The sequence below is a fragment of the Lygodium microphyllum genome, chromosome 23 (assembly GCF_053477565.2).
Source record: "Lygodium microphyllum isolate KBCC chromosome 23, Lygodium_microphyllum_v1.1.10, whole genome shotgun sequence".
In the NCBI taxonomy this organism is placed as follows: Eukaryota; Viridiplantae; Streptophyta; class Polypodiopsida; order Schizaeales; family Lygodiaceae; genus Lygodium; species Lygodium microphyllum.
The window spans coordinates 19,817,678-19,832,231 of NC_141157.1; the positions used below are offsets into that span (position 1 = coordinate 19,817,678).

At 40.9% G+C, this 14,554-nt stretch overlaps 1 protein-coding gene across 10 annotated transcripts in view; it reads right to left on the reverse strand.

Moving 5' to 3' along the window:
- LOC148015944 (threonine-tRNA ligase 2) overlaps positions 1-14,241 on the reverse strand; it is a 57,638-nt gene extending 43,397 nt beyond the window's left edge. For all 10 annotated transcript variants that reach the window (XM_087664549.1, XM_087664544.1, XM_087664551.1 and 7 more), the window contains exon 1: positions 14,083-14,241. In XM_087664549.1, the coding sequence (XP_087520675.1) occupies positions 14,083-14,157 (75 nt within the window). In that variant the 5' untranslated portion in view covers positions 14,158-14,241. The remainder of the gene's footprint in view (positions 1-14,082) is intronic.
- Positions 14,242-14,554: the final 313 nt, after the last annotated feature.

The following is a 14,554-nucleotide window of genomic DNA, read 5'->3' on the forward strand; positions in this document are numbered from 1 at the left end:
TATTTTCTTGAGCAAATTTTAACATGTTATTCATATCCTCCAAAAAGTCCTTGGCTGCCTGAACCTTTTCCTTATGTAGTCTCACTGCATGAGGAGCTCTGGGCTGAAACCCATACATTAACATAAATGGACTATATCCAGTGGAAGAGTACTTGGCACTATTATATGCAAACTCTGCTATCAGTAGATACTCTTCCCAATTAGTTTGCCTTTTACTTACTATGCCCTGAGCATAGCTTCAAGGATTTGGTTAACCCTTTCAGTTTTCCCATCAGTTTGCGGGTGGTCCGCCGTACTCATGCTAAGTTTAGTACCCAACTTCCTAAATACCGCACGCCAAAATTGACTATCAAATTTTCTATCCCGATCAGAAACTATATTTGCTGGAAGGCCATACAATCGGTATATGTTCTCTACGAACAATCTAGCCAATTCTAGTGTTTTAACATCAGTTGAAGTTGGAATAAACCTAGCCATTTTGGTTAACCTATCCATAATCACCCACACAGAGTCGTGCCCCCTCTGTATTTTGGGTAATGCAACAATAAAATCCATGGAGATACTCTCCCATTTTCTCGAAGGAATCTCTAATGGGAATGGAGAAGTCCTCCCATTTTCAGTCTTTCAGCTTTATTAACCTGGCATTTATTACATTTGACCACATAGTCAAGGACGTCCTTGTTCATTCCAGGCCAATAGAACTACCTTTTAATAAGACTATAAGTCTTATTAAGTCCTAGATGTCCCGCCCTAGGGGTATCATGACACTCAAAGAGTATCTGGCGCCTTATTTCTTTATCTTTCGAGACACATACCCTACCCTTGTAGAGCAAATAACCATTATCAATGGTAAAGTTCTTCCACTTGAATCCCATTTGAGCAACCCCTGATGCTCCATTTCCTTGTTGAGCATCCTCAGATATTCCTTCCTCAGTGGAGGCCCTTCCATTTGGATCCCCATTTTCTATTGCTTCCTATATGTTGGAATATGCCGAATCAGCCTGGCATTTCCCTTTTAAGGATTCAAGCAAATCGGAAGTGAACTGAGTAAAACTCAATTCATTTATGATGGGCATTTTACTGAGTGCATCAGCCACTATATTATACTTTCCTTTTCTATACCTTATCTCATAGTCGAACTCTTGGAGGAGTTTGGCCCATCTGGCTTTACGCCCTTGTAGATCCGGTTGGTCATTAAGCCACTTAATGCTTTCATGATCCGATAGGATCAAAAGTTTGGCGCCGTACAGATAGTGCCTCCATTTCTTCATTACATGTACTATTACATACAACTCCCTCTCATAAACAGAATAATTCTATTCTGCACGGTCTAACTTCTTGCTTTCAAAAGCAACCGGTCGACCTTCTTGTAATAAGACCGCGCCTATCGCCTTATCACTAGCATCGGCTTCAACCACAAATGGTTTATTGGGATCCACAATTAATAGTACTGGAGCTGTAGCAATAGCTACCTTAAGTTTTTGAAAACTTTCATTTTGGTCTATTCCCCAATTAAAACTCTTTCCTTTCCCTTTAAGTTGGTCTGTCATTGAAACAACTATTTTGGCATAATCTCCAGTGAATCTACGATAAAATCCAGATAATCCTAGAAAAATCTGCAGCTCTTCCAGGTTCCTTGGAGATGGCCATTCAATAATTGCCCTTACTTTTTCTAGATCCATCTTGATTCCCTCTTTCGAGATAATATGCCCCAAATATTTGACCTCTTGTGCGAAGAATTCACATTTAGTTTTCTTCACATAAAGGGAATGTGTTCTTAACAATTGGAATACCAATCGTAAGTGTTCCAAATGTTCTTCTCTTGATTTACTAAAGATCAAGATATCATCCAAGAAGACTACTACAAAATGTCCTAGATAGGGCCGTAACACACTATTCATCAGCTTCATAAAGGTAGCTAGTGCATTAGTGAGGCCAAAACGCATCACCAAAAAATCATAATGCCCATATCGAGTACGAAATGCTGTCTTAGGAATATCTTGTGCCTTAATTCTTACTTGGTGTAGCCTAATCTTAAGTCTATTTTTGTGAAGAATTTTGCCCCTTGTAATTGATCAAAAAGATCTTCCATTCTGGGTATAGGAAATTTATTCTTCACCGTTATCTTATTAAGTGCTCTATAATCAACACAAAGTCGTATAGAACCATCTTTTTTCTTTACCAATAAAATTGGCGAAGCCCAAGGTGAATTGCTAGGTTGTATAAACCCTTTATCAAGGTAATCCTTAATTTGTCTTTCAACTTCTTGGTACTATGTTTCACTTAACTTATAAGGTGGTTTAGAAATAGGGTGTGTATCCTTATTTGTGTCAATTGGGTGATTTATATCACCCCTATCTGGTGGAAGGCCACTTGGTAAATCAAAAGGAAACACATCTTTAAATTCATCTAACAAACCACTTAATTCATTACTTACATTCAACTCACAAACATAAGAAAATTGTTACTTTATATTACAGAAAGTTAAAGTGTTTTGTACAGGAAGAGACCATAACATATATACCTCACAAGCTTCCTTCTTTATCAACTTCTGAACTTCAGTGGAACACAACAAAGGATTATCAAATACTTCATGTTTACCTTGAATCACAAAAGTCTTACCATCCCTTTTAAATTCCAGTGTATTATGATGATAACTACGTTTTAAGGATGGTTCCAATCCCCATAGCCACTCCCTCCCTAAAGCAATATCGGCTCTTTCCATATTCATAATTTGGAAATCAAGTTTATCTTTATATTCTTGGATCTCAATTTTTAAATTGGATACCATTATATCCCATATTTTATTATCCTGACCTTGCATCATACGAACAACATATTGATGCCCACTCTTTTGTTGGGGAAGTTTCAATTTTTTGACAAGTGCATAATTTATGAAATTGTGGGTAGCAGAGTCATCAATCATGACTCTAACCCTCTTTCCAGCTATCGATCCATGCACTCTAACTAAATCATGTGGCCCAAAAGTAGGCTGCCACATAGAAGTTGACATACAACACCTGTATTGTACATTCTTGTGCAAAACCTCTAAAGATTTATACTTTTCATGCCCCTTTAATTCTAGGGTCTGCACTACATGGATTTGTTTTTCTTTTCCCTTGCCCTTGTCCTTATCTTTTCCTTTATCTTCCCCCTTTTTCCTTTGAGGGCAATTTCACGCAGTATGGTTAGGGGATAGGCAATTGAAACACAACTTTTCTTTTTTGGCCTTATCAAAGTCATCTAGACTTAACTTTGGCCTTACATATTGTTTCTTTTCAAAAGGTTGTTTCTTGCCCTTAAGAAATGGCATTTTCCTTTTAAATTTGCCTACAAATTTTGAGGTTTCCAACTCTTTAGTCTTGGGCTCCGTATCAGTGAGACTAGTGAGTGTACCTGGACGTGTACTATCTTCATTGATTAATGCAAATTTAATTGCCTCTTCAAGCGTCTTAGGTGAACTCCTTTTTACTCCCTTTTTACAGGCCTTATCTAGTCCCCTAATGAATTCTCTTTGTCTTTTGAAATTCATCTATTCCTTCCAATTTGAGGATTATCTCATGATATTCCTCCAAATATGTCAGAAGGGATCTTCCCTTTTGTCTGACATAATCCCAATCTTCCCAATTTCTTTCCATTTCATTTTCAGGAATGAATTCTTTCAAAAATACTGATTCAAATTAAGCCCAAGTTTCAGGTATTTTATTTGCCTCCTTTAAAGTTTGCCACCATTTATATGCCTTTGGCCCCAAAGTTAAACTGGCCTCCAGCGCTTGGAGATGTGGTGGAGTATTTTTAAGTTTGTCCAAATCTTCCCATTTTTGGAGAAAATTAAAAATAGTGTCTTTATTTCTATCTTTTTCCTCCCCGTGAAACTGAGGGGATTTCATATCTTTTAAAACTGGATTATCCCTCAACTTGTGGCAGGGTTCTTTAGGATCTCACATAGTCACATCCAAATCCTTCGATGAAGATGGAATATCCAAGGTTTCTAGTTTATTTTTATCCCTTTCTAATAATAAAGTTAATTGGGATTCTATTTCGGTGAGTGTTTGAGTTAAAAATTCCATTTGAACCCCCTGTGCCTGCACACGAGCAGTTAGATCATCAAATTGTTCTCGTGTGGCAAAAAATTCTTCCCACTGTTCTTCTTGTATCTCCGTTTCATGGGGATCTACCATAGGGTGGTCCCCAGAACTAGAACCCTCAATTACTCCCTCTCTCTCTTTCCCTTCCATTAATACACTGGAACTGGAAAGCAAATATAAGAAATTTGCGTACGAAGTGAAGTACTTCCCTAGTTATAATGATAGGGCAACTGTTGATGGCTTCTAGTAATAGCCCGGAAGAGTGAGGAATAGTTTGTCTTTCCCAAACAGAGGCAGTCATGTTGACAATAAAGCTTATTGGCAGGAACACCGAATAAGGAAGGCCTAAACACACCCCCTCCCCAAACGGGTCACATAAACTAGCTGTACCCCTGTTACATGTGAGACTGGTCCAACTGGCTTCGTCTGGTGACGGGTTTTACTACCGTTCAATTGCTGCGCTCACGAAATCAATCGTGTATGACAAGATGCGGGCCAGTATGACGTATGACGTGTGGGGCACAGTCTTCACGCCAGATCCGTATGACGTGTGGGGGCACCGTCTTCTTGCCTGACCCGTATGACGCCGAAAAAAAACCTTCATGGGAAACGGACGAAAGCAGGACCCGATGGCTGGGACCCGATGGCTCAAGCGACTCTGAAGCAAGAACCGACGGGCTAAGACCCGGCAGCTGAAGCTTGATTGCCAGCAACTATTTCCCATAATTTACTTTATTAATGTAACAATAAGTTTGATACATTCATGCAGTCCCAAGGCTTTCATAGAAGTCAAGTGGATCACTGCTTGTACACCAAGAAGGCAGCAAATGGCAACCTGATTATCTTGGTTTTGTATGTTGATGACATGTTGATTGCTAGCAGGGATACTCATGCCTTGGACTCACTGAAGCAAAGTCTTCATGGCAGCTTTGACATGAAGGATCTTGGTGATGCAAATCACATTCTTGGCATGCGAATACTCAGAGAAAGATCGAAAGACTTAAGCTATCTTTCTCAGCAGGAGTATACCTCCAAAGTTTTGCAGCATTTCAATATGGAGGGGGGAAAAACAATTGGGGTTCCATTGCCTCTATATGTGAAACTTAGAGCAGAGGACAGCCCTACATCTGATGATGAGAAGGCTGAAATGGCCAAGATACCATATGCTTCAGCTGTTGGCAGTTTGATGTATGCTATGGTTGCTACGCGTCCTGACATTGCCTTTGCCATGGGAGTGGTTAACAGATACATGGCAACCCCTGGCAAGAAGCATTGGGATGCAATGAAAGGTATTATGAGATACCTCAAAGTCACAAAGAAGTTGTACATCTGCTTTGGAAAGCAGAAGACATCTGTTGTTGGTTTTACGGATGCAGACTATGCTGGTCATGCGGATTGCAAAAAGTCCACTTCTGGGTATGTATTTACTTTCACAGGAGAAGCAGTCTCTTGGATCTCCAAGCTACAAAAGTGTATTGCATTGTCTACTACAGAGGTAGAGTATGTGGTTGCCACTGAGGCATGCAAGGAGGCTTTATGGCTTTCACATTTGGTGGGAGAGCTTAGCATCACAAAGTTACCTGTTCTCCATTGTGATAGTCAGAGTGCTATCATGCTAGCACGGAAACCTGTCTTTCATGCAAAGACAAAGCACACACAGGTGAAGTACCACTTCATTAGAGATCTACTTGACAGCAAGAGCATTGAGCTTGTCCAAGTGCATACAGATGATAATCCTGCAGACCTTCTCACGAAGGGTCTTCCAGCAGAGCGGTTTGCTCATTGCCGACAAATGATGGGAGTTGGATAGATATATTTATTTCAGCTTTGTACATACCTAGACTTAGCTGATTCTTTTCTCCTCTTAAGGCACATTGCCTTTAGGTGGGAGGTTGTTGGGAATAAAGGGCCATCATGCCTTTTATATGTGCACGGGTGTTAACACACCCTTAGCACATTGAGCTTTCATATATATATATCTCTATCTAAAAACCTAAAGTGGTACACTCGTCATTGTACCTAAAACGTGCTCACTCTCTACTCTGCTCTCTCGTACACTCTGTCTCTCACTGCGCGTAACGACTATCTGCCTCGATCTCCATGCCTAATCGGTCCCTACATCCCACTCCTCAAGGACCCCCTCAATCCCTGAATCTCGGTGTGTCATGGGCCCAACAAGGAGAAGGACGAATCTCTCCCCGTCGCTCTCCAACTCTGCTGAAGACTCCGGAACATCCACCGGCACGGAAGCTCTTCGGGGGTTGCCGGTGGAAGAAAAGACTTTGAATCAAAATATAAGAATCTCCATTAAGAGGCTCTAGCTCCAAAGAAATTGTCTCGAGAGCCCAACTCTCCCCTGGATCTCCAAGGACGGGATGCTCCTCACCCCCCTCTGTGACCGGAACTTCCACGAACCGCACATCTCGGCTCGTGTAGACATCCCGCTTGACAGGATCAAACAAACGATAACCTTGGAACTGGGAGCTATAGCCAACAAAAACCTGTCGTCGAGAAGTCGCCTCGAACTTATCATGATGCGTCTTTGGAATGTTCACATAGGCGTCACACCCAAAGATCCTGAAATAAGAGACATCAGGCTTAGTCCCGAAGTAAGCCTCAAAAGGTGTCATCCTGTCAAAGGCCGAATTGGGAGATCGATTGAGAATGTGAATTGCGATAGCCACTGCCTCGGCCCATAGAAACTGAGGTGTCTGTCGGTGCTCCATCATGGTGCGTGCCATCTCGATCACACTTTGGTTCTTCCGCTTCAAAATGCCATTCTCTTGGGGAGTGTTGGTGTTAGCAAACTCCTGGTGAATACCCCTATCGGCACAAAAACGAGCAAACTCATTAGACATAAATTTACCTCTCTTGTCTGAACACAAGGTCTTCAGTCACCGGCCAGAACGGTTCTCCTCAAAGAGAAGCTAATCCTTGAAGTGAGAAAAAGCCTTCGACTTCAAAGTCAATAAATAGGCCCTAAGTCATCCTATTGTAGTCACCTATGATCAACATGAAGTACGAGCTCCCCCCTTCAAAGACTCGGTCCTCATCGGGCCACAAAGATCTGTAGATACAAGCTCCATGGGTGAAGTAGAACGCCTAGAAGCGCATCCCGATGCAATTTCCCACAAATGCAGGAGACACATGGCTGATGGCTCACCACTATGTCTGGCAATCCTCGGACAAATGACCCTCGCGATGCCTTTCGAAGGTACTCGTAGTTCAGGTGGCCAAACTGAGCATGCCATAACTCAAACTTTGTCTGAGAAGTAAGAAGAAGAGTAGTAAGAGCTGAAGATGACTTCAATTTGTAGATGCCATTCTCCTTATACCCTGCAAAGAGAACCTTCCTCGATCCACGATCAAGGACTCGAACAATATCACTGTCAAACTCCACCAAGAGGCCAAGAGCACAAATCTTATGGACCGAAAGTAAATGATACCCTAAACCTGGCACATGCAGCACCTCAGAGATGTAGATACCACCACGTCCATCTGGAATAAGCTACATCTCACCTCGCGCAGCAATAGACACAGAAGAGCTATCTCCAATGAGAATCTGCCCACGCAAAGGTCGCAAATGGGCAACACCAACGGAAGAAAGAGTCATGTGCCGTGAGGCACCACTGTCCACAATCCACTCTCAAGCCTGGGAAGCTGTCGTCGCAGCATCAGAAGTCTTCGGTGTAGAGTCCGCAATGACTACTAAGTGTAGAAAAGCAGCTGATGAGGGTGCAACCACCGCTCCAGAATCCTTCGTGTCCTTCTTCTTGGTGTCCTTGTCTTTGTCGGGGCAATCCTTCTTCCAATAACTGGGCTTACCACAAATATGGCAACTCGATTCCTTCTTGTCCTTCTTAGATTTGTTATCCTCCTCCTTTTGGTCCATCCCCGTCTTCTAAGAGGCTTGACCAACTAAAGCCTCTGATTTAGAAGCATTTTGTCCCTTCAATTGTTCCTCCTAGTCCAAGACCATAGGAACCAACTCTTCCCATCGAAGAGTCGACTCCCTCCCTGATGCAATAAGAGCGGAATAAAAAGTACCGAATCGTGGCGGCAACTGGGACAGTAAATTGATCGTCGTGTCTTCGAAGGAAATAGGCTTCTTCGCATTTTGAACCTAGATCTGAAGCTTCCGAAGCTTGTTGATGTGTTCCCAAAGCGAAGAAGACTTGTTTACGGACAAAGTCTGCATCTGCACCTCCAAAGAAACCCTCTTCATCAGGGTCATCCGGTTGTACATCTAGTCGAGCTCCAGACATATCTCACGAGCCACAGTCAAGTACTCGATGTGAGCTATCACGGCTGTGGTGCAAGACAGAAACAAAAAAGATCAAATCTTGGCATTCAATTTATCCCAATGAGACTGGGCCTTAGTCAACTCCGCACAAGCATTGGAAGAGAGTTTAGACTCATCCCTCACCGAGGGCCCGTTAATCTCCTCCATCACCAGTTCCATCAAATCATAAGACTTCAAAATGGCCAACATCATCACCCGCCAAATGTGATAATTGTCACCATCAAGCTCTTGATCCGATGGAAGAGCTGGTAGGACACGCACCTTCCTATCCAAGATCACCTGGAACTCCAAATCAGTCTCTGTAGACATGTTAACCTGCAAGACCTGCACAAACGCAAAATCAGTCCCCCTCTGACTGTGAAAACGCAACCTTCTAGGGCTTGTTCCTTCGCTGCCCAGACCTTCTTCACCCGCAATGGAAGGCCTCAAACGAAGCCTTCCTCCCCTTCGAACAGCAATAACCTGTAGCAAATTCATTGATTAGACTCCTTTCCCGTACGCCCACGCTTGCTTCAGCCTTGATCCGATGCGCAGCCCTCCCGCTCGCCCTCCAAACCTGGAAACGCAACCTTGTGTCACACCGAAATCTCCTCTTGAGATAGATTCAACCCTCAATCAGTCCACTTCACCGCTCTGATACCATGTCAAAGTGCAGCGATGCAGAAGCGTAGGACAAAGACTGAGAGAGAGTGAACACAGAGAGAAGAGAGAGAGAGAGAGAGAGAGAAAAGGAGACAGCGTAAACGCAGAAAACCTGCGGTGTAATATGATGTATAAGAGTGCAGAAATACACAAGGAGACAGAGGAAATATCTGTGTATGTCTCCGACTTGATGACCTCGATCTCCGTCAGCCCGAGCACAGTCTGTCTCAGCCAATAGATCTCAAGATCAGAATCTGAAAATGATGAATAATAAAAGTGTGCCACGAGCTGGCTATAAATAGCCAAACAATAGAAAATTCCCAGCACCAGGTAGGCTGCAATTAATGCAGCCGACTGCAGAAAACTAGCCAATTGTAGCAACCTGTGCCATGTGGCACCCTGTCCGACCAGCTGATGTGGCATCCTCTGCCATTGCACTACTGTCGTACTGCTCTACCCACGACTATACAGGGAATGACTCTCTAACATTCTCTTCTCAATGGCTCACAAGCACTTTTGGAGTGAATGTGACAACAGCTTGGCACAAATTGGATGCAATTCATTGTGCTGATTTGGAAGAGTATACAAACAAATTCTGGGCCGCTTTGTTGTTAGTTAGCTCTTTTCATGAGGTCACGATGGTTGAGCAAATAGAGACCTACTATTATATTCTAGCCAAAGAAATTTGTGACCATTGCACCAAGACAAAAGTGACTAGCATGGTATAATTGACCAAAAATACATTGCGATTAAACGTCGCAAGTGCATTTGTAAGCCCAAATAGCATAACCAAGAACTCATAATCCAAAAGTGGTCCTATGTATCTAATGATACCCACTATTAAAGTCTATTTTGCTAAAGATTACACTTCCCTCTGACCGATCAAGGAAACCATCAATCCTCTATATAGGGATTCTATTTTTAATGATATTTTTGTGTAAGATGCGGTTATGAATACACATTCACCAAAGACCATTCTTTTTTTGCACAAGGAGTACAGGTGAGCAAAAGGGTGATCAACTAGGCTGAATCAACTCTTTTTCCAATAGCTCATTAACCTGATTCATTATTGTCATTTGTATGGTTTTTAGACTTATGTTCTAGGCATTCACGTGCTATATGTCCCTCTTGTTCACAAACATAGCATGTGTTTGTATCATACAGTGCCTCTCTTTCAACAGCTTTCTTAGCACTAGCAAATGACCTTTTGCCTTGTCTGCCTTTTTGAAAGAATGACTTTGATGATTTTCAACATGTTGACCCTTTTTTTGACAGTTTGCACTTGTTGTCCAAAAATTTTGTCTTGCTGCCCTTATTTTCAGCATTGTCCTTTGAAGCATCTTTGCTGCCCTTAAATCCTGTGACATATCCTTTCATCAACGCATAAGCTGTCAAATTTTTCAACCCTACAGGTCTTTCATTGGCACATTCTCTGATGATATCATAGTCTTTTCAAAGAATGAGGCAGAACATCAAATGCATTTGACTATTTTGTTTAAGAAACTTAGAAAACACAATGTAATTATTATTGCAATAAATAGTGAATTCTTCATGTCAGAGATTCACTTCTTAAGGCATATTGTCTCAAAAGATGATGTTAGAATGGAATGGATCCTGTAAAAGTGGAAGCAATACGCAACTGGCCTCATTTGAAAATCTTGCATAATGTACACAGCTATTTGAGATTGTGTTCGTATAATAGAAGGTTCCCGTAGAAACAATTGTACATTGACAATACATGCAGTCATGGCAATATGCTTGGGACATTTAAGTGATTAAGCAAACCTTGAGCTAAAGTTTTACCCAATGAGCACCTCAATTATAATTAATGACCGAGTCATTAATTAGACCTTAATCAAAAACGTGATATGATTAAGAAGCAACGATTTACACATTTGAAAAGCTTATCCTGGCTATTTGGGGCTTCTTCTCTCTCATTTGGAGCAACCCAAAGTTTGGAAACAACTGCTCTTCTCTTTCTTCCTACAGAAAATTATAGATTTCAGCCATGGAATGAGCTTACAGTATAGATAGAGTGTGGACAGCAGCCAATTTTTCTTCTTTTGGCATGGAAATTTCATTAGACAGTCTTGTAACTCTATATACAACAAGGTATATTGTTGTTTTTAAGCTAAATATCAGAGAAACAAGTTATGATAACACTATGGACTAAGATCCTTTCTTCTCTTCAAGGTCTCATGCCTATGCACTTTTTAAGCAATTTTGTTGCGAAGAAAGTGACATTCTCTTAGTTTCATTGCAAGAAACCCCCCCTGTTTGTGAGAGAAACAGCATGGGACTGCGTAGGGGGGACTATCCAAGAGAGTTATCTCAACAAATACTCCACGAAATTGGGTTAAAATGCTTGTAGTCATTTTTAAGGTCACTTTAAATGAATTATAAATATCGAAAAAAACTATCCTTCTATGTTTATATGATTTATAAATACTAAGAAATTTGTTCTTGATATTTATATCGTTCATAAATATAAAAATATCCTTAATGTAATTTTTACATTTCTCTATATTTACATAATTTATAAATGCTTAAAAATATTTTTAATGTAATTTTTACTTATTTTAATATTTTTATAATTTATAAATGCTAAAAGAAATATTTTTAATACAAATTGTTACATTTTCTTACATTTACACAATTTATAAATGCAATTTATTCAATGCAATACAATGATATGCAACTTATCTTACCTTTGAAAACTCTAACTCAATAGCTCATACTTATTTTACATTATTTTCTATTGGGTTTCCATTTTTATTCAACTATGACTTCTTTACTAAATATTCAAACTTCTTTATTTATCTTCCTAACCGTGTATTAAATGAATGTTAATTTACGAAGGAACTTGGTTTTGTGTTATGAGTGATGACAAGTCGACCGCATTTGTGGCCATATTGATAGCTTCTGCATCCTCGCTTCCGAATACCATCTCTTTGTGGGGTCATGAGATAACTTGCTTCATAAAATTGAAATATTTAGGTGAACTTGTTTATTAATAAAGTAACTTGATCGTCAATTGACGTTGTTGGGTCAGTATTTGATGAATTTGGCAAGTAGACGCTCAGACTCTACTAGAGACGAGAGGGATGGGCAAGGCTTGATATATGTGGTTGGGATATTCTTAAATGTAGGTCCCTACTAAGCCTTAGTTTAGGCATGAAACTACCACCTACATTGCACGAGACCACGTGGTTGAGGTATAAGGGTGTGACCTATGGCATGCATGTCTAATGTTGTGGTACCTCTTAATGTGGGTGGTGAATCATGTAATAGATGAATCGGTGTATAGGTGAGATAGGCGAGAATTGAAATTGTGAAGTGTGAGTTTTAGTTTGTGATGATAAAGCACGGAAGGCAAATTCTTTGGAATAAACATGAGATGCAAAGGTAATTGAAACCGGTCTTTGAAAGCCCAAAGGGCAATCAATTACATTTTAGCAAACACTTAATTCACCTTAACAGTAAATTTAGCAAAACAACTCCGCACACAACTGGAGCTAGAGTGCTCCTCTACCACACATTAACACTTGTTGACGCCAAAGCTTGGCGCTCCCTTTTGTATTTCTTTAGATTACTAAAATATGCTTGAAATTGGTTGCAAATGGCTGTAGTTTAGCAATTTCTCACTATATAACTAATCCATGGGTGCACAATGACCTTGACACCTTCACTGCTAGTCTCCAACTGGTTGTAGAGTGTTTAAAACTACGAATGAACACTACCTTCTATGCATTTGAATGCTAACTATTGCATTTCACAAGGTTGTTTGATTAGGTTTACAAGAAAACCAATCCACCATATTTAGAGGGGACCTTGGCTTCCACCACACAAAAGGGGAAGCAAGGGGATGGAAAGGACAACACCCAAACCTAGTCACATAGTGAGAAGCAAAGTAACTCCCCTCCAATATAGAATCAAGTAGGCAAAATGTCCTCAAGTAAAATAGTATTGTCAACATTGGCAAAAGTTAGGTCATTTTGACAATGAGTATCGTTCAAAGGCCAAGGACAGTCTACCCAAGATAACAAACCACAAAAAAGTCAATGTCAGAACTCATGAAGAGAGCCCTAGCAGCTGGGTGATAGATGAAAGTGTCAAACATAGGCAGAGCCAAGGGCAGCAATCGGAGGGTCCCACACAGCAAAATGCATGTCCAAAAGCTGTTGTGATGACCCCAAATATGGTCATACCAGGACACTAGGGTGAAACACAAGCTGTAGGCTTTCATGATCACTCCAAATATTGTCACAGTAAAGCAACATGGTAAAAAGCAGCAGCTGGATCAGTAAGTGCAAGGATGGAACCTCCAGCCATCAGCATGATGATGAATGACAGGACAGCAAAGGCTGATGGTAAAGGCTGATTGTAGCATGAGTAATTAAGGATTGATCTAGTGATGTTCGGGAAGAAGGAGTGGTCACACCCTAGTACCCTTTTATACAACTTTTTGAGCCATTTGTTCTACTATAAATTCTCAAGTTTTGTATTTAATATAAATTTAACTTTGGGGGCTATATGAGGACTGAAGGAATTGAGCCAATAATACGGGATTATCTTTTCATATAATTCTAAGGTGCTGGACACAATTGATCAACAAATGGTCCAACTAGTAAATAACTTAACATGTGGCAAAATATGCCCAACCTGCACTGTAATTGTTGCCTTCTCACTATTTCAAGTGTGCACGAATATAATTTCCTTGTACGACCATGAAATACGCGTGGATGCTAAAGCTGAACCTCGCAACCTCATCTACTCTCCAGATCACACTCTCCCTGTGAGAGCAGCTCCTTGTTCTGCCTCACAATAATTAATGACAATAATAACGAGGGGCCAATCATCCCTCCTCTTTCCGAGCTCTGCAATGAAACCGATTGCTTGCATTTGGACATGACTGGTTATGGACGGGAGTCCCAACATTCGGCACGAAACGACTATGGCGTGTCCTTATGGAATCTCTCTCTCTCTCGCCCACACAAACAGCAGTACACATCATGTTTATGTATTAAGGGTGCTCAGGTAGGGTCCAACCTCAGCAAGCGCCGCTCGTGCATGGAAGGGCTTCAGTAACTCGGAGAGGCCAGAGACCTCCGTCGCTGCTGCCATTCCTCTCCACACAGTCCCTTCCCCGAAACCGGAGATCTATTGACTAACCATAATGCCATATTCCAAACAGATGATAATAAATTATCATATGCCCGAGCCGCCTATTCAAATAAACGTCAAACTCAAATAAGAAATTGTGAAAATTATATCTTCAAATAACAAAACCTATCTACACTTCTATATTTATACTCTAAAACTAGGCGAAGGTGCATGTTTCATGTGGTCATGAGAGCTTCATATAATTAACATAATCTGAGCTTTAGTAGTTTAGACTAATGCAATGTTGAATGTATGAAAATGCAATATATGAGGATGTGGTACTCATTGATATACAGGGAGTGAAAGACAACATCAACACGATCAAGCTTTGACTATATCTCTAGAGAACCCCCATGAC